At 40.0% G+C, this 20253-nt stretch overlaps 2 protein-coding genes across 3 annotated transcripts; both read left to right on the top strand.

Moving 5' to 3' along the window:
* The first annotated feature begins 559 nt into the window (after window positions 1–559).
* On the top strand, window positions 560–3834 carry LOC112184597 (putative disease resistance protein RGA3). The gene is made up of 2 exons (XM_024322854.2): window positions 560–3601; window positions 3723–3834. The coding sequence occupies exon 1, from the start codon at window positions 676–678 to the stop codon at window positions 3580–3582; it is 2907 nt and encodes a 968-aa protein (XP_024178622.1). The 5' UTR covers window positions 560–675; the 3' UTR covers window positions 3583–3601; window positions 3723–3834.
* On the top strand, window positions 3733–20233 carry LOC112183719. Of its 2 annotated transcripts, XM_024322065.2 has the most exons (5): window positions 6770–6927; window positions 7081–7205; window positions 14388–14525; window positions 15211–15278; window positions 19840–20233. In XM_024322065.2, the coding sequence occupies exons 2-5, from the start codon at window positions 7156–7158 to the stop codon at window positions 19965–19967; spliced, it is 384 nt and encodes a 127-aa protein (XP_024177833.1). In that variant the 5' UTR covers window positions 6770–6927; window positions 7081–7155; the 3' UTR covers window positions 19968–20233. The 2 variants fall into 2 exon arrangements, with proteins under 2 accessions (XP_040370508.1, XP_024177833.1); XM_040514574.1 differs by lacking the exons at window positions 6770–6927; window positions 7081–7205 and adding an exon at window positions 3733–3834 and having other exon boundaries at window positions 19840–19969.
* The last annotated feature ends 20 nt before the right edge of the window (window positions 20234–20253 follow it).

The following is a 20253-nucleotide window of genomic DNA, read 5'->3' as shown; positions in this document are numbered from 1 at the left end:
CGCATTTCTTGGTGAGTCAAAATCATCTTTAAAATTTTTCATCACCAACATATGTAAATAGTGTAAATGAATTTGATAACTTTGTTCTCAATATTATAATTTTGATACATATAAATCATAATTTTTGTTTAAATAAATGAAAAATAAGTGTATGATAAACATCAAAATATTATAATTTATCTTTTGAAATCAAATTTATTAAAGAAGACAAATAGTTATATATATATATATATATATATATATATATTTTTTTTTTTGGGGGGGGTACAAAGACAAGTAGTTATGGCTCGGAAAAGAAAAAGTAGCTAGGGAAAGAGAATAAAGTAAAAAATTACTGATGATAATTATGCATCATGACGATAGATACGTTGGAGACTGGAGGAAGATACAGGAATAATAATTGTGGGTCATGAATCATGATGTTAAGAAAGCAAGCTTGTTTTTTTTTATCTTTTTGGCAAATGATAAAGAAAGCAGGCCGGCAATACTGCTTTTTGACTTTTCGGCATAAAAGCTTGCATTATTGCGGAAGGGCGGGCCTATCTGAGAGTGGCTAGAACCATATAAAGCTCATGGGGTAGAACATCAAACGTCGTACCATGTTCTGCCATTGATATTTCTTAGCTATATCTCTGATCGTCTGTTTCCATTGTCAACCAAATCCCAAAGCCAAATATGGCTGAGGCCCTCATTTCCGTGCTTCTTGAACAACTGAGTTCAATAACTTATGAATACATGAGAGCAAAGGTGAGATTGATTTTGGATGTAGAGAAAGACGTTGCAGAGTTCACCAGCAATCTCAAAGCAATTCAAGCTGTACTTAAGGACGCAGAGAAGAGGCAAGTCAAGGAAGCTGTGGTGCAAGATTGGTTAGACAAGCTCAAACAAGTGTCGTACGAGATGGACAACGTACTTGATGAGTGGAACACTGAATCTCTAAAACAACAAGTTGAGAAGCAAGAAAATGAAGGTGAGAATACTCTTGTTAATAAGGGGAAAAAGGTGCGTTTCTTCATTCCCTCTCCCTGTAAATGCTTTGGCTTTGGCCAAGGGGTTTTTGTTCATCATGCCATTGCTATGAAAATAAAAGAACTGAATAGTAGGCTAACTTCGATTGCTGAGGAAAGACAAAGGTACCGGTTTCAATCCACAACAATTAGTGGCATTGAACAACCTGAACGACCAAAGAGTTCATCTTTGGTCGATGTATCTAAGGTATTTGGTAGGGAAGATGAAAAGCGTACTTTGATAAGCATGTTATTGGGTAAGAGTAGTGGTAATGAAAAGTTGGGGCCCCTAGTCATCTGTATTATAGGGATGGGGGGCATCGGCAAGACCACTCTTGCACAACTAGCCTTCAACAATGAAGTTGTTAAAGCCCATTTTCAGAATAGAAAATGGGTTTGTGTCTCAGATCCTTTCGACGTGATCAAGATTGCCGAAGCCATCATAGATAAGGATCATGCCCCAACTTCAGATGAGTTGGATGGTTTCATGCAATCTGTGTCTGAATCTGTCGAGGGAAAGAGGTTTCTTCTGGTCCTAGACGACGTCTGGACCGAAGATGATACAAAGTGGGAACCATTAAGGTTAGCTTTAATGTCTGGTGCTGAAGGTAGTAGAATATTGGTGACCACACGAAACAAAGCAGTTGCTCGTATGATGGGAGCAACCACTCAAATTATCCATTTGGAAAAGTTGAGCGATCAGCATTGTTTCTCATTATTCTATCACCTTGCATTTCTTAATAGGGAAAAAGATAAGTCTGATTTGTTTGAAGCCATTGGTAAGGAAATTGTTAAGAAGTGTAAGGGTTCGCCACTTGCCGCAAAGACTTTAGGTAGTCTTATGTGGAATAAGAAAACAACGAAAGAATGGTGTGCTGTTTTGGAGAGTGAGATGTGGGATTTAGAAGAGGTGGAGAAGAAAGTTTTTCAACCGTTATTACTAAGTTATTATGACTTGGCATCAGAAATCAAGCGTTGTCTTCTATTTTGTGCATGTTTTCCACAAGATTATCGATTCTATAAAGACACGTTGATTGAGTTGTGGATGTCACAGAATTATTTCACTTCAAAAAGAAACAAGGAGAAGAGAACTATAGGTCAAGACTATTTTGATAACTTGGTAACGCGGTGTTTCTTTCAAGACTTTGAATTAGATGATAAAGGGAACATTAAATCTTGCAAGATGCATGATATTGTGCATGAGTTTGTAAAGTTTCTTGCCCGGAATGAATCTTTGATTATTGAGGCTGATGGTGCTAACCGATCAACAGAGCTCTCAACTGATAAGGTGTGCCATTTATCTCTAGTGTCAGTAGAGGGTCGAATTTCAGTTCCTATTTCATTTCACAAATGCACAAATCTGCGAACCCTCACAACTTATAATTCAGGAATCACAACAATAGGTGGGGATTTAGTTTTGCAATTGAAATGTCTTAGGACGTTAAATTTGAGTGATAGCGAGGTCCATGAACTTCCCAAGGAGATTGGTGAACTGTTACATTTGAGGTATATTGATTTGTCTCATAATAACAGTCTAGAGGAATTACCTGACGCCATGTGTAATTTGTTCAATCTTGAAACCTTGCACATTGAGTATTGCGGATCACTTACAAAACTGCCCAAGGCTATGGGAAAGTTAATCAACTTAAAGCATCTTTATGTTGCTGGTTGTAGAAGGCTAGAGTACTTGCCGAAAGGGATTGGGAGAATAAGAGGTCTACGTATACTAGATACGTACACTGTTGTCTGTGGTGGTGGTGACGACGACGGCAATGAAATACTGAGGTTGGGAGATCTGGCAATCTTTGACCAGCTTCAGGGCAAGATTGTAATTCGAGATTTGGGGAAAGTGATCGATGCTAGTGAGGCTCAGAAAGCACAATTGGAGAAGAAGAAACACCTCCTTGATTTGGTATTAGATTTTGAGCTAGGAGAAGACTCAGAAGAGGAGCGCCGAAGAAAAAGCGATGTAGAGGTACTGAATGCCTTGCAACCACATCAAAATTTGGAATATTTGGAGATTTCTGACTATGCAGGCACCACGGTGTCTCCAAAATGGTTGATGTCTTTACACCATTTGAGATTTCTTACTCTTGATGGTTGCCATAATTGTGAAAGTTTGCCTCCTCTCGGGAGATTGCAATCTCTTGAAGTTCTGGAAATAGTTGGCATGAGAGTGGAAAAGGTTGGAATTGATTTCTTGGGTATAGAAGAAACTCAAACATCACCTGTTACTGCTTTCCCAAAATTGGAAAAACTCTCCCTTCTGACGAAGGGGTGGAAAGAGTGGGAAGGAGTGCGAGGTTGCATGCAACTGATGCAAGAAGATTGTCAAGTTGCAATAATGCCGCATCTTTCTGACCTACGCATCGAGTCAGAAAGCCTAAAACAACTGCCAGACTTCCTGCAGAATAGACCGCACCTCGATTTGACGTGGATACCAATCGACCGTGAACGTAAGAGTGTGGAGAAGAGGGCTGTGTTATGGGCCATCTGCGCTCACGCACGGAATATAAGGGCCGCTCGTCTTTTTGTTGAGGGAGGGATCACGCAGGCGGAAAATGCTACAAGTTGATGAAGCCCGATGTATCAAGGTATTCTAGCTAGCTGGAAATGTCTGTATTGTACTTATTTGAAATAATCGGTTAATGAAGACAATCATATATGTGTTTGATATTGTCTTCTTTTATGTTGTCCGATATATATGCTCTGCAGGTTGAGACACAAGATTCCTATTTTGTGTTCAAGATTCAATTTCAGTCGATCAATCCCTCCCTATGATGTTCCATAACAGAGGACCTCTACCAAATCTCATCCTCTCCTTCTGGTAATTGAGCCCTTCTTTATCAAAATATTTATATATTGTCACTGCAACAAGTTCTGATTTAATGTGAAAACTGCATGCAGAAAGAAAGCAACAATTGTTCTGGATTTGAAATTTAGTTAAAAGTTCTGTAAGTGCCATTCTGGGGACCTCGATCAGACCCAAAAGCTTTAGGTAATATAGAAATGAATCTTCCTTTAGTCCTAGAACAAAAATATCATCAAATTATGTTACATGCACAAAGTGAGTAACTGCAGACCTCTATGTCATAATAACTTGGTTTACTATCTTTACAGCATTTGGAGTCAGGACTTCAGACCTTTGCTCTCGTCTCATTGGGTATGTAGCACGATGGAATGACAGCCAGTTAAACTTGCAACGGATTTCTATGGTGTGGACTGTTATAAATAATGACCCCAATATCATCCTCTGCAGGTTGTAAGCTAAATTTTGTTTTGAAGATTTCAATAGTAATCTGGTTCCTATATCTGTTTCTTTATTTTTCTATGTCAATCTCTGCAATTGAGTTTTAGACCAAATATAAAAATACAAATCTGTGTAGAAAGTGACAAGATTAATTGACAGGGCGGGTCGACAGATTCTCCTGTTCAGTTCATCAAAACTTGGGGGTTGTTATGTACAACAGAAGTAGAGTTGTCAGGCATTGCATACTTGAAACTGCTGTTGAACAATTACTGATGTGAGTCGGTAATAATTTTCTTGTACTATGAAACAATGGCTTAACTTCCAGCTAGAAAAATTAAATTTCATCTAATTGATGTTATACATATGTTGCAGGAGGATTATTGGAAGCAGTGATAGTTTGGCTCTCATTTGACGATGATAATGAGGTCCTTACCTAAACTAGCTAGGAATCTGTCATTAGTATTTTAAATTGTCCTTCTACAGTGAAATAATAGTTCTCAGGCCTGAATATCCATTTCTAGCTGTCAAATTCTTATGCGGCTGTAGTATAATAAACATATATTCATAATCAAGCATTAGTTTCATTTTGTTTTGTTTCAAGGTTTTCAGCAGTGGTTTGTTGTGCTTTGGCCTAATCATTTGTTAATTTATAAAAGTTGGAAGCTTAGTTATGTAATAACCCTTTAATGTTGGATGCTGTAGTCTGTAGGGATGGTTGCATATGTTGTGAGAATTGGCCTCAAACATGGAGACCGCCTCCTGCTTGTGTGCTTAAAGGTAAATAAACATGGAGCAACGTACATTGGGAAATTCTGGTTTATGTGGACTAGGAGCTTTATTTTGCGTGCCATAGCACAGTAGCAGGATAATGGCTTTTCTGTCATTGTTGCTGAGCTGCTGGCAATCAAGCTGGCATGGAATTAACTCTTGATGGAAACTTTCTCTTAAACAGATTGTCAGGTGGCTATGAATGTGATTACAGAGGCTGTAGTGTGCTATGCTCCGGAAGGTGCATTCTGGAGGAAGTGAACAGCTTGGGGGCATTTCTAATAAGTTCAGTCCATCTTGTATTATCCTTGAGATGCAGCATCTCAATCACCTACAATAGGGTAGCTGCTACACAGCCAATTAGCTGGATGCCAGAGACTCATTCAAGGTTGAAATTGAATGAAGATGGAGCTTGTGATGTTCCATGGGGAAGAGTTGGTATAGGAGCAGTTGTGAGGGATGGGGAAGGGAAGTTGAAAGCTGCATTACTATATTCTTCCACAAGCGGTCTCTCACCTCATGCTACTGAAGCCTTGGCGGTATTGTATGGAATGAGGTTTTGCTTGAATTAACTTAATCATGGTTTTCAATATGTGTATGATTTCTATGTGTTTAAAGTCGCTAGATTGACGTGTTACAAAAAGCAATTTAACGAGAAAATGTTCATGAAAATTGTAGGGGCAAGCACCCTTTTGTAGTAAATATGCACCTTTTACCCAGAACCTTGTTTCTCTTTATAGGCTTATGACTGTGCAAACAATAATAGGATGATGATGCTAAATATCACAGCAGAAAACCACAGCACACGAACACAGATTTTTATAGAGGTTCGACAAAAACTTTGCCTACGTCCTCTGTGTGATCTCTCTTGAGAATCACTAGCACTATGGAGAATAACAACTTGATTACAAGTACTTATTGAAATCCCTATGCTAATCCCCAACCCCTTTGCTAGATCTCTCTATCACCCTTGGCCAGTGGCGGATCCAGGATTCAAAGCTTGGTGGGGCTTGAAGTTCTTAACAAGAAGAAGAAAAAATTATTGTGGAGAATCTCGACGGTGTGAGAGAATTTTATTGATTAAAAGAAAAAATATACACCCTTCTATACAAGTTATAATACTCTTGTTCACACCATTGCTTGCAATTGCTCCTCGCTCCACATAATTTATGAAATTAACATATAACAAGTAACTAGCAATGACAATATAGCATATATATAGTTCGATTTCGGGTAATTGGGTGGGTATGATCAAGAGAAAATACATTTACGGCAACAAGAAGTAGCATATATATATAGTTTTTTTTTTTCATCCCACAATTCTCGGTGGGACTTGAGTCCCCCCAAAAAGGGCCTGGATCCGCCCCTGCCCTTGGCTCTCTCTGCCCGTGTTTATATGTAGCTTGAGAACTCTCTGAGATCTCTCTTTGATCTCTTCTCTGATCTGAGGACACATTATGTGGCCTCCCTGCAGCCCTATTTATAGATTATAGGTGCTGGTTACAAACATGTCACATTAGGATTCCTAAAACTATTAGAACAAGGAAAGAGAGCTAGCTTTCCTATTCCTAACTAGAATAGAACTTACTTTCCAGGTCTAAATCTATAGGAATAACTCTTCCATTAAGATACTAGAAGAATTCCTGTGCACACTAATCTTCACTTACCCATCTGGTTTTGCCTTGAATCCTAATCAATTTAGGCATATCAACGAGCCAAATTCACAACACCTTTTGGGTGCTCAAACCACAATGAAGCTAGAAGGACCAATAAGTAGTGTTGTCAAAGGCAAACTTGAGGCACTCCCCAGTGTGAGGCCACCGGAAGTTGCCTCGGAGCGGTGGAACATGCAGTCTAGGGATTGGGCAGGCAGAAAATGCTGATGAAGCCCAATGTATTAAGGTATTCTAGCTAGCTGGAAATATCTGTTTCGTAAATATTTGAAGTAATCGGTTAATGAATACAATCATATATGTGTTTGTCAATGGCAGTGAGCGAGCTTGCAAGGGATTGCTATTGTCTTCTTGTATGTTGTCTGATATATATGCTCTGCAGGTTGTAAGCTTAAATTGAGACACAACATTCCTATTTTGTGTTGAAGATTCAATTTCAATCGATCAATCCCTCCCTATGATGTTCCATAACAGAGGAGCTCTACCAAATCTCATCCTCTCCTTCTGGTAATTGAGCTCTTCTTTATCAAAATATTTATATTGTTGTAGTATATATGTTTTGTATGTCTATCTCATGTATAAAGAGGAATGCTTAAGTGTAAAGATAGGAATAAATGACTTGTATGATAAGCTTTATGCCAAAGGGGAACAAGCATGGTTATCTCTATCATCATAGCCACAATGCCACATGAGAAAGCTAGAAATGGAGTTGTCATCCAAGTTGTATTTCATTCTTTAAACATCTCACATCTCAAATGTATTCCTATAAATACCTCCTTGAATGAGATGAATAAACACACTTGAAAACTCCATTCTCTCTATGGATTACTCTCTCTCTCTCTCTCTCTCTCTCTCTCTCTGTGTTTCATTTTATAGTTGTCCTTAAACACGTTATCAGCACGAAGTTGCTCTAGAATTAGGATCGAAGTTGAGAAGAGAAGAGGTAGTTCATAATCCAATCGAAGCCATTTTCTCAAACTTACAAAAAACCTCCAAACCCTAGCTCATATCAAAGCCCTTGATTCAAGAAGCCCAGAACCGGTTTGAGAACCCCCAGAACCGGCCGGAAACCACCCGAACCGGCTGCCGGAAGTTCTGAACCGCTATCCGAGTGCTGCCGACAGCCCCTGCCTACCCCCTGCATACCCCCTGCGCAGCAGCTGCCGAGCATCTGCCGAGGCCCTGCGCAGCAGCTGCCGAGGACCTGCGCAGCAGCTACCGAGCACCTGCCGAGCCACCTGCTGAGTATCTGCCGAGCAGCCTGCCTAGCACCTGCACAGCAGCTGCCGAGCTGCTGTCGAGCAGCTGTTGACACATCTGTCGAGCGACTTTTCCGGCAACTTTCCGGCTACTTTTCCGGCAACTTTACGACGACTTTTCCGGAGACTTTCCGACAACTTTCCTGACACTTTTCGACAACTTTTTCCGGCAATTATTCCAAGGTATTATTTACTAAAAGTTCCCGTTTTTGAGTTTTTTACTTCATTTTTCCTCTCTTTCTTTTTCTCGGGAACTTATAATTAATAGCGGAATTACCGTAATTCACGCTAAACGAACTAAGAGCGTTCGTAATCATGAACTAAGAGTGTTCATAATATTCGGACTAAGAGCGTTCGCAAAACATCATTGTTTTGGTCTAAATATTATTGATTTTAGCTTTCGTGGAAGTTTTAAACTCCGAAACTAAAATATCTTCTCTTATTATCTTCAGGATGTCGAATGAACCTAGACTCGACTTTCAAATACTTGACTCAACAGGTTCGGAATACCATAGTTGGGTAACCGACGTTGAGAACCACCTCACTTCAAAAGGAATATTGCCCATAATTCAAGCTGCTGATCCAGGCCTTGTGTTCCAACGAACACCTACAAAGCACGCACAAGCTATTATCTTGATGCGGCGCCATATGGATAAAGCACTCAGATTAGAGTACATGTCAATCAAAGATGCTAGAGACCTATGGGTAGCGCTAGAAGAGCGTTTTGGTAATATCCAAGATACCCTCCTCCCTGACTTGAAGGTTCAGTGGAATAATATACGCTTCTCCTACTTTAAGTCTGTTGCTGAATATAACTCGGAAGCTCTTCGCCTCAAAGCCATGTTGACGTTCTGTGCAAAGCCTCTCACAGAAGAGGAGCTAATTGAGAAGACTCTCTCCACCATTCCCGTCTCAGCAATTGTGATATCAAAGCAATATCGCACCGAAGTCAATGCTGGACGAATTACAAGGTTTAATGAGCTTATTAATCTTTTGTCAGTAGCTGAAAAGCACGACAACATCCTTGTAAAGAATTATCATTCAAGGCCCATTGGAACCAAGAGCGTCCGTGAGGCAAATTATAATGCACCTAAAAGAGGGCGCAAGCAGCAATACCCTAATAACAGGGGACATGAAAGGCGTACGGGCCCATATAACCACTCCAATAAAGAGAGAAACCGCAACTTTAAAGCGGACACACGTGATGGTAACTCCACACGTGGTGGCTTCACACGTGGTGGCAACTCCACACGTGGGAGAGGTGGATACGATAACAATAAGGGTCGTGGAGGTCGCATCATAAGACGTGGTAGTAGCAGTAACCCTCCTAGGGAATATCCACAAAGTGGACAAACTGCACCTCCAATGAAAGGAGGCAACCATAATGACGTGTGTCATCGGTGCGGATCAATCGAGCATTGGTTCAAGCAATGCAATGCAAGTACTCAACTAGCTGCAAGCTACAAAGAGTATAGGCAATTCAGGGAGCAAGAAGCCAACCTTGCCGAAGATGAAGAGAGTGAAGATGTCAATCTCACCATAGAAGACTTCAAAGCTAAACAAGTGCACGAGGATGCAGCAGACTTTGATTAGAATAGTCTTTTCCTATTTCCCAATAATGGCAAACGTGCCTTAATCAAATTGTATTGACTCTTTCTCATGTGGCGTACCCAATGAAGTATGATGTCTAGGAAAGTAATTGAGATCAAGGTATTTAAGCGAGCCTCGCTCCACCAACATCTCTCTACTTTCCTGGTCATATCTCATTGGAATTACCAAACGGATTGAGCAATTACAATTTGTATATGTTTGATTATGTTTTGTAATAGACTTTGGGAAACCTTGATGTAATCATTGGTTATTTTCCTTATTAATAAAGTACCGCATTCAATGTCATGGACATGTGTTAATATCCCGAACTTTATTCATTTTCAGTATGTTTTCCGGAGAAATGGAATGCCTTCTTGATAGTGGCACCACACATACTATATTATGACATAGGCAATTATTTTTATGGATGACGCCTAGTCGATCTTCAATAACTACGATGGCAGGATCATCACAATTGATTCATGGTCGAGGACCAGCTCAATTCTTGTTGCCAAATGGCACGAATATTAATATCACTGAAGCTCTATACGCTCCTAGGGCTGGAAGAACCCTATTGAGTTTTAAAGATATAAGAGCCAATAACTTTCATGTGGAAACACATTGTGAGAATGGACAAGAGTTCCTTTGCATTATCTCTAATAACTACGGAAATAAACGAATATTAGAGAAACTTATGTGCCGCTCTAGTGGATTATATGCAACCACTATCAGAGTAATTGAATCCAACCATGTTATGAATGAAAATTTATGGGATTCTGACACATATAGACTTTGGCACGACCGTTTAGGTCACCCAGGTCGAGATATGATGCTCCGTATATTAAAAACTTCACACGGACATCCATTCTTCAAAACGAAAAGAAGTACGAACCAAAGATTGGTCGAAAGAACTACTTCATATCATTCGTTTTGCAAGGCTTGCTCTTTAGCAAAGGTAGGATCAAGACCGTCCTATGCAAAGGACACTAAAGAAAATATACCATTCTTGCAAAGAATACAAGGTAATATTTGTGGACCTATTCAACCAACCTGCGGACCATTTAGATATTTTATGGTGTTGGTTGATACATCGACACGCTGGTCGCATATCATGCTATTATCCACGAGAAATGCTGCATTTGCTACACTCCTAGCGCAAATCATTAAATTGAGGGCTCACCACCCTGATCATCCTATTAAGTCAATTCGTCTTGACAATGCTGGAGAGTTTACATCAAAAACTTTTGATGATTATTGCATGTCCATTGGGATTGAGGTTGAACACCCTGTACCTCATGTACACACCCAAAATGGTCTCGCAAAAGCTGCCATTAAAAGACTTCAAATGGTTGCTCTAGCATTGGTTATGCGCACCAATCTCCCTATTTCTGCTTGGGGATATGCAATATTGCACGCAGCTGTGCTTATTCGTCTTAGACCCACTGCCACCCAACCATTTTCTGCCTCCCAGATGGTAACTGGATATGAGCCCGATGTCTCACACTTACGCATATTCGGGTGTGCAGTCTATGTGCCAATTGCGCCGCCACAGCGCACCAAAATGGGTCCTCAAAGACGATTAGGTCTTTATACTGGGTATGACTCTCCCACCATTATCCGCTATATAGAACCCTTGACAGGCGATCTATTTACCGCAAGATTTGCGGATTGTCACTTTGATGAGACAGTCTTCCCGTCATTAGGGGGAGACATGAATGGTAATGTTCAACAAAAAAGACAGGAATTGTCGTGGTTTATCCCCACTCTGTCTCATCTTGATCCCCGAACAGCACAATCTGAAATAGAAGTGCGGAGAATTCTCGATCTTCAGAACGTAGCAGAATCAATGCCTGATTCGTTTTCTGATATCGCTAAAGTGACAAGATCACATATACCTGCTGCAAATGTGCCTGCAAGGATTGATGTCCCTAACACTAGAGGACATGATGCCATCTCAAGAGTACATGAGAATGGCGCCAACATCCCCTATATGGGTGACGTAGTGGCTAGACCCACGGCTCCCGCCAGGAAGCGCGGGAGGCCCATAGGTTTGATGGATTCTCGCCCAAGAAAGAAAGCGAGTTTGGCACAAAATAATCCATTAATCATCGATACAATTAATCCATCTCATGAAAATATTCCGGATTATGGTTATGTCAAAGAGACATCATTGGAGGACGCTCCAATAACAGAACCAATTCCAGAGAATAGAGAGATCTCCATGAATTACACTAGTATACATGTGATGATGGATAGAAATTCTATGACCATTAATGATACTTTTGCATATCACATTGCAAAAGAAATTATAGAATACGATGATATCGAACCTCGCTCCATTGAAGAATGTTAACGAAGAGCAGATTGGTCTAAATGGAAAGATGCGATCCAGACTGAATTGGATTCACTAACAAAGAGACAGGTATTTGGGTCTATAACACTGACACCACCAAATATAAAACCTGTTGGCCATAAATGGGTCTTTGTTAGAAAACGTAATGAGAAAAATGAGGTTGTTAGATACAAAGCCCGCCTTGTGGCGCAAGGTTTCTCACAACGCCCTGGAATCGACTACGAGGAGACATATTCTCCCGTAATGGACGTTATAATGTTCCGCTACCTTGTCAGTTTGGTAGTTTCCGAAAAACTTGACATGCAGCTTATGGATGTGGTTACAGCATATCTCTATGGGGATCTAGATTCAGAGATATATATGAAGGTTCCAGATGGACTTCAATTACCCAAATCAAATGGCTCTAAACCACGGAGCGCGTTTTCAATAAGATTGAAACGCTCACTATATGGATTGAAACAATCCGGACGGATGTGGTATAACCGTCTAAGTGACTACTTGATTAGGAAGGGATATAGTAACAATGAAATATGCCCATGCGTGTTCATTAAAAAGACAAGTTCCGGATTTGCAATTATAGCAGTTTATGTCGATGACATGAATCTAATTGGAACTCTAAATGAGTTAAAAGAAACTGCTAAATATTTGAAATCCGAATTTGAGATGAAAGATCTTGGGAAAACACGGTTTTGTCTCGGAATAGAACTCGAGCACCGTAGTGATGGGATTATGATCCATCAGTCAGCATATACTCAAAAATTACTAAGGCGCTTTAATGAAGATAAAGCAAAGCCTGTGAGTACTCCCATGATCAACCGTAGTCTTGAGCCCAGAAAATATCCATTTCGTCCAAAGGATGAGGACGAAGGCCTATTAGAGGCTGAAGTGCCATATCTAAGTGCAATAGGTGCATTATTGTACTTAGCTCAATGCACAAGACCGGATATCTCATTCGCAGTGAACTTGTTGGCTCGACATAGTTCCTCGCCAACACGCCGCCATTGGATTGGTATAAAGACAATCTTTCGATACTTAAAAGGTACGATTGATATGGGCTTGTTTTATCCCTACAGGGAAAAAAGGAAAGAAGGAATTATGGGACTAGATCCCACAAAGCAAAAAGCCACCTTCTCTCCCCTCCATCAAAATGATAATGATGTTTTGATGGGTTTTGCTGATGTAGGGTATCTCTCTGACCCTCACAAAGGTCGCTCCCAAACTGGTTATGTCTTTACCATGGGAAGCACCGCGATATCTTGGAGATCCACAAAACAGACCCTTGTTGCTACTTCCTCAAATCATGCAGAGATTATTGCTCTACATGAAGCTGTGCGTGAATGCATATGGCTAAGGTCTGTAAATAGACACATTCGAGGAACCTGTGGTTTGAAGTCTACCACAGAAGAACCTACATGCATTTACGAAGATAATGCAGCTTGTATTGAGCAAATCAAATTAGGTTTCATCAAGAGGGACAATACCAAGCATATATCGCCAAAATTCTTCTACAATCAGCAACAACAAACACTTCTAAATATTGAAGTAAATCAAATCCGATCAGAGGAAAATGTAGCGGACTTATTTACTAAGTCGTTACCAAAATCCCCTTTCGAGAAACATGTGAGGAGTATCGGATTGAGAAGATTATCCGAACTCTCATGATCTCCAGGGGGGAGTCTAAATCAGGGGGAGTATCCAGATACATACTCCACACTCAATGCGCATTGTGCTCTTTTTCTCCTTCGACCAAGGTTGTTTTTTCCCACAGGGTTTTATTACTTGGCAAGGTTTTTAACGAGGCAATTTCGAAGCGCACGGCCTAGACAATACTATTGACATGAAATATCCAAGGGGGAGTGTTGTAGTATATATGTTTTGTATGTCTATCTCATGTATAAAGAGGAATGCTTAAGTGTAAAGATAGGAATAAATGACTTGTATGATAAGCTTTATGCCAAAGGGGAACAAGCATTGTTATCTCTATCATCATAGCCACAATGCCACATGAGAAAGCTAGAAATGGAGTTGTCATCCAAGTTGTATTTCATTCTTTAAACATCTCACATCTCAAATGTATTCCTATAAATACCTCCTTGAATGAGATGAATAAACACACTTGAAAACTCCATTCTCTCTATGGATTACTCTCTCTCTCTCTCTGTGTTTCATTTTATAGTTGTCCTTAAACATATATATTATTCTGCAAGAAGTTCTGATATAATGTGAAAATTGCATGCAGAAAGAACGCAACAATTGTTCTGGATTTGAAATTAAGTTACATAAAGTATTCAAAGTGCCATTCTGGGACCTTGATCAGACCTAAAGGCTGTAGGTAGTATGGAAATGAATTTTCTTTGGTCGTAGAACAAAAATATGGAAATGAATTTTCTTTGGTCGTAGAACAAAAATATCATCAAATTATGTTACATGCAGAGTGAGTGACTGCAGACCTCTATGTCATGATAACTTGGTTTACTATGTTTACAGCATTTGGAGTCAGGACCTCAGACCTTTGCTCTCGTCTCATTGGGTATTTAGCATATGGAAGGACTGCCAGTTAAACTTGCAACGGATTGCTATGGTGTGGACTGTTATATATAATGACCCTGATATCATCCTCTGCAGGTTGTAAGCTAAATTTTGTTTTGAAGATTTCAATAGTAATCTGTTTCCTATATCTGTTTCTTTATTTTTATATGTCAATCTCTGCAATTGAGTTTCAGACATAAAAAAGAAAAATACAAATCTGTGTGGAAAGTGACAAGAAGGAATGGCAGGGCTAGTCGACATATTCTTCTACTCAAATCATCAAAACTTGGTTATTATATACAACAGACGTACCGTTGTCAGACATTACATACTTGAAACTGCAGTCGAACTATTGCTGGTGTGAGTTGGCAATCATTTTCTTGAACTACGAAACAATGGCTTAACCTCCAGCTAGAAAAATAAATTTCCTTCTAATTCATGTATACATATTGTGCGGGAGGATTGGAAACAGTGATAGTTTGGCTCTCATTTGACGAAGATAATGAGATCCTTACCTAAACTAGCTTGGAATTGTCATTAGTAAGTTGTCCTTATACAACGCAATAATAGTTCTCAGGCCTGAATATCCATATCTTGCTATCAAATTCTAATGCAGCTGCAACAAATATAATAAACATATATTTATAACGAACCATTATTTTCATTTTGTTTTATTTCAAGGTTTTTAGCAGTGGTTTTGTTGTGCTTTGGCCTAATCATGTGTTAATTTATAAAAGTTGCAAGCTTAGTTATGTAATAACTTTTTGGTTGGATACTGTAGGGATAGCTGCATATGTTGTGAGAATTGGCCTCAAACATGCAGATCGCCTGCTGCTGGTGTGCTTAAAGGTAAATAAATATGGAGCTCTGTACATTGGGGAATTCTGGTTTGTGTGGAGTAGAAGCTTTATTTTGTAGAATCGCTGTAAATCTGAATGTAATTAGGATTTTATTTAATTAGAATATCCTGTAATTATGGAAAGATTGTTTCCTATTAGAGTTAGACTACTCATTTGTATTTGTATATATATCCCCATTGTGGGATGAATAGATTTATCGAATTAACCCTGAATTGAAGCATTCTTTTCTACTTGGTATCAGAGCAGGTTCAATCCTTTGAACTTGCCTGCATCCTTTGAATCCTAAATCCTGAATCCTGAATCCCAAAGCACACCACAAACCGTTGCGTACCACCACCATTAAAATCAAGCCATCCCTGAATTTTTTGAAACCCTAGAAAAACCAAACCTGAAAAAAAAACAAACAAACCCCAAATTCCTCAATGGCCGTTCAGGGCCGACCAGGTCCTCCTCCAGGCTTCTCAGATCCTTCTCCACGCCGTCCTCATGACAAACCAAACCCATACGCAAACAAAAAATGTGTTGTCTGTGGGGAAGTAGGTCATACCAAGGAGCGGTGCTATGAAGTGATTGGCTATCCTGATTGGTGGGACTTCACCAGGAAACCGCGAAAGAATCCGGGCAAGGCGGCTATTGCTACTACAGAGGAAGAGCATCTTGACAATGCCTCCGCTAATGTAGCGCAGTCAGGTATGAAGGGTAAGGCTACTTTGAATAATACATGGATAATTGATACAGGTGCATCTGATCATATGACCAATGACCCAAGTCTTGTGAAAAACTTCAGACGTTCCCCTCAAGACATTGTCTCTACTGCTGATGGTACTCCAACTCCGGTCACCGGAGAAGGTTCTATTACTTTATCTGATACCTTAACCCTTGAATCTGTCTTAGTTGTTCCATCACTAGCTTATAATCTCCTGTCTGTTGGTCAAGTTATTTTAGCTCTTGCATGTATTGTGACCTTCTATCTGTCTTTCTGTGTGTTTCAAGACATTCTGACTCGACGGATTCTTGGTTATGGTGTTAGAAGGGGGAAATTATACTATCTGGATTTGACAGAGACTGGAAAGAAACAGAAGCATCTTTTGGGACAGGCTAATCATATCAACGGGGTAGAGAATGCGAAGGAGGCTGTATGGTTATGGCATCGCCGTTTAGGTCATCTATCCTTTCGTTATCTTAAGAAGCTGCAACCTCAATTGTTTTCAGTTGTTAGTGATTTGGATTTCCACTGTGACATCTGCGAACTGGCCAAGAGTCACCGTATTTCATATTCACCAAGTCTTAATAAAAGTCATGTTCCTTTTATGAAGATTCACTCCGATGTCTGGGGTCCTGCGAAAATTCCTTCTCTTTCTGGAGCTCGGTATTTTGTAACTTTTATTGATGATTGTACTCGCATGACATGGGTGTCAATACTGAAGAATAAAAGTGATGTATTTGGAATGTTTACCGAATTTCACAAAATGGTGGAAACTCAGTATCAACAATCCATCAGAGTGTTTCAGTCTGACAATGGTGGAAAGTTTGTGAATGGCCCTATGATTGAGTTTTGCCGGTCACATGGAATTCGTCATCAAACCTCCAATTCTTATACTCCTCAACAGAATGGTTTAGCAGAACGGAAGAACAGGCAGTTGATGGAAGTTGCTCGTGCTTCCTTGTTTGGTATGAATGTACCTCGATCCTATTGGGGAGAAGCAGTAAAATCAGCAGCATATCTTATCAACCGTACTCCTTCACGGGTGATTGAGTTTCAGAATCCTCATCAGAAGCTTCATACACTTTTGACCATCCCTTCTATGCCTAATTTGGAGCCCCGGGTGTTTGGGTGCACAGCCTATGTTCATATTCCCAAGCCTCAACGCAGCAAGCTTGATCCTCGTGCCCGTAAGTGTATCTTTGTTGGTTATGCTGACTTCCAGAAGGGTTATCGATGTTTTGATCCTATTACTGGCACTATACATGTCTCTCTTGATGTTGCTTTTCGTGAATCCGAACCTTACTACTCAGGGGGAGCTTCTCAGTCTTCCCTTCAGGGGGAGAGAGACAATGAAGGGAATCCTCGTTCTCGTTCTATTATTGATTTTGATGTCTTTGAAGACTTGGAAAATTTGGAGGATAGATTTGAAGGTAGAAATTCGGAAACAGACAATGTGACTGCCGAACAGAGCATTGTAAATTCCGAAACAGACAATGTGACTGCCGAACAGAGCATTGTAAATTCTGAAATAGACAACGCAACTGCTGAACGAAGTGTTGCGAATTCCGAAATAGAAAATGTGATTGCCGAACAGAATGTGACTGCCGAACGAAGTGTCGCAAATTCCGAAATAGAAAATGTAACTGCCGAACAGAGTGTTGTGAATTCCGAGACAGAAGAGACAACTTTTTTGGATAGTTTGAATCAAAATCAAGACATATCTGAAGCTCACACACAAGATATTTCCCCTTCTGCATCACCAACTGAAGATCCCGGTCAGAATGATCCACCTCAGGTACCCCTAAACTGTAATGAGTCTTCTGGGTTAGAAAGTGTCGAACCTAGGAAATCACAAAGGGTTACCAAGGGAATTCATAAGAAACAATATGAACCAGATATCAAAGCCAAGACTAAATACCCTATAGCTAATTTTATGTCTAACCATAGGATTTCTGGGTCACATGCACTTGTTGTTGATCAATTATCTACTGTATCTATTCCTAGTAACGTGCAGGATGCATTGGCGGATCCAAAATGGACAAAGGCGATGAATGAAGAATTGGAAGCTCTTCAAAAGAATGCAACATGGGAGCTAGTACCTATGCCTGTTGGAAAGAAGACTGTAGGATGTCGTTGGGTATTTACTGTGAAGCTTAATGCAGATGGAACTATTAATAGATACAAAGCGAGGTTGGTCGCCAAAGGATATACACAACGCTATGGGATTGATTATGAGGAGACTTTTGCACCTGTGGCAAAGATTAATACTGTCCGGATTCTAATCTCACTTGCAGCAAACAAAGATTGGCCCTTGCACCAGTTTGATGTGAAGAATGCATTTCTTAATGGGAATTTGGAAGAAGAAGTGTACATGGATATGCCTCCAGGTGTTAAGAATTACCCAAGTGATGTTGGCAAGGTGTGTAAATTGAAGAAGTCTTTATATGGCCTAAAGCAGTCTCCAAGAGCTTGGTTTGGAAGATTTTCAAAGTCCATGAAAGCCTTTGGATATAGACAGAGCAATTCTGACCATACCTTGTTCATCAAGCGCAAGAATGGTAAGATTACAGCTCTTATTGTGTATGTTGATGACATGATTGTTACAGGAGATGATCCGAAGGAGATAAATGAATTGCAAAAGTATTTGTCAAAGGAGTTTGAAATGAAGGATCTGGGACAACTAAAGTATTTTCTGGGTATTGAAGTTGCAAGGTCTAAGAAGGGGATTTCACTTTCACAGAGGAAATATGTTCTTGATTTACTTGCTGAAACGGGGATGCTGGACTGCCGACCGATCGAGACACCCATTGAGATGAATCACGGACTTGCTATCTATCCTGATCAAGTGCCAACTGATAAAGGGAGGTATTAACGTCTTGTAGGAAGGTTGATTTATCTTTCACATACTAGACCTGATATTGCTTATGCTGTGAGTGTTGTTAGTCAATTTATGCATTGTCCTAGTGAAGAGCATATGGATGCAGTCTTTCGTATTTTGAGGTACTTGAAGAGGGCGCCAGGTAAAGGGTTACTGTTTCAGAAAAAAGATGAATTGGAAGTTGTTAGGTACACAGATGCAGATTGGGCTGGTGATAAAACGGACAGACGTTCTACATCTGGGTACTTCACTTTTGTTGGAGGGAACCTTGTCACTTGGCGTAGCAAAAAGCAAAAAGTCGTTGCCAGATCAAGTGCAGAAGCTGAGTTCCGAGGTATGGCACATGGAGTATGTGAAATATTGTGGATTCGTAATGTCTTGAAGGACCTGGGTTACAAGCTTAAAAAGTCTATGGATTTGCATTGTGATAATACAGCTGCCATTGAGATTGCACATAATCCAGTTCAGCATGATAGAACAAAGCATGTGGAGGTTGACCGTCATTTTATTAAAGAAAATCTTTACAGAAAGGTTATTCGCTTTCCATTTGTAAACTCAGAGGAGCAATTAGCTGATGTTCTTACTAAAGGAGTGTCCAGGAAGGTATTTGACAGCTCGGTTGACAAGTTGGGCATGATAGACATCTATGCACCAACTTGAGGGGGAGTGTAGAATCGCTGTAAATCTGAATGTAATTAGGATTTTATTTAATTAGAATATCCTGTAATTATGGAAAGATTGTTTCCTATTAGAGTTAGACTACTCATTTGTATTTGTATATATATCCCCATTGTGGGATGAATAGATTTATCGAATTAACCCTGAATTGAAGCATTATTTTCTACTTATTTTGTGTGCTATACCACAGCAGCAGGATAATTGGCTTTTCTGTGCTTGCTGCTGAGCTGCTGGCAATCAAGGCTGGCATGGACTTAACTCTTGATGGGAAAAATTGCTCTGAAACAGATTGTCAGGTGGCGATGAATGCGATTACGGAGGATGTGGCGTGCTATGCTATGCTAAGGGAGGTGCATTCTGGAGGAAGTGAACAGCTCGGTTGCGTTTCTAATAGGTTCATCTTGTATTATCCTTGAGATACAGCATCACAGTCACCTCAATCAATCACTTACAATAGGGTATCTGCTACACAGCCAATTAGCTGGATGCCACAGACCCATTCAAGGTTGAAATTGAATGAAGAAAGAGCTTGTGATGTTCGTTGGGAAGAGTTGGTATAGGAGCAGTTGTGAGGGATGGAGAAGGAAAGTTGAAAGCTGTACTACTATTTTCTTTCACAAGCGGTCTCTTACCTCATGCAACTGAAGCCTTGGCGGTTTTGTATGGAATGAGGTTTTGCTTGAATGTTATTGCAAATACAAG

The sequence above is a fragment of the Rosa chinensis genome, chromosome 2 (assembly GCF_002994745.2).
Source record: "Rosa chinensis cultivar Old Blush chromosome 2, RchiOBHm-V2, whole genome shotgun sequence".
NCBI lineage: Eukaryota > Viridiplantae > Streptophyta > Magnoliopsida > Rosales > Rosaceae > Rosa > Rosa chinensis.
Note: the sequence above shows the minus strand (reverse complement) of the source record. Positions and strands in the feature narration are given on the sequence as shown.

Bases quoted from the DNA above. Each gene is read 5' to 3' on its own strand.
- LOC112183719 (XM_024322065.2), top strand. From the start codon at position 7,156: ATGATGTTCCATAACAGAGGAGCTCTACCAAATCTCATCCTCTCCTTC. The intron at 7,206-14,387 runs GTAATTGAGCTC...CTATGTTTACAG, and splicing joins AATCTCATCCTCTCCTTCTG to CATTTGGAGTCAGGACCTCA. The intron at 14,526-15,210 runs GTTGTAAGCTAA...TGGATACTGTAG, and splicing joins CCTGATATCATCCTCTGCAG to GGATAGCTGCATATGTTGTG.
- LOC112184597 (XM_024322854.2), top strand. From the start codon at position 676: ATGGCTGAGGCCCTCATTTCCGTGCTTCTTGAACAACTGAGTTCAATA.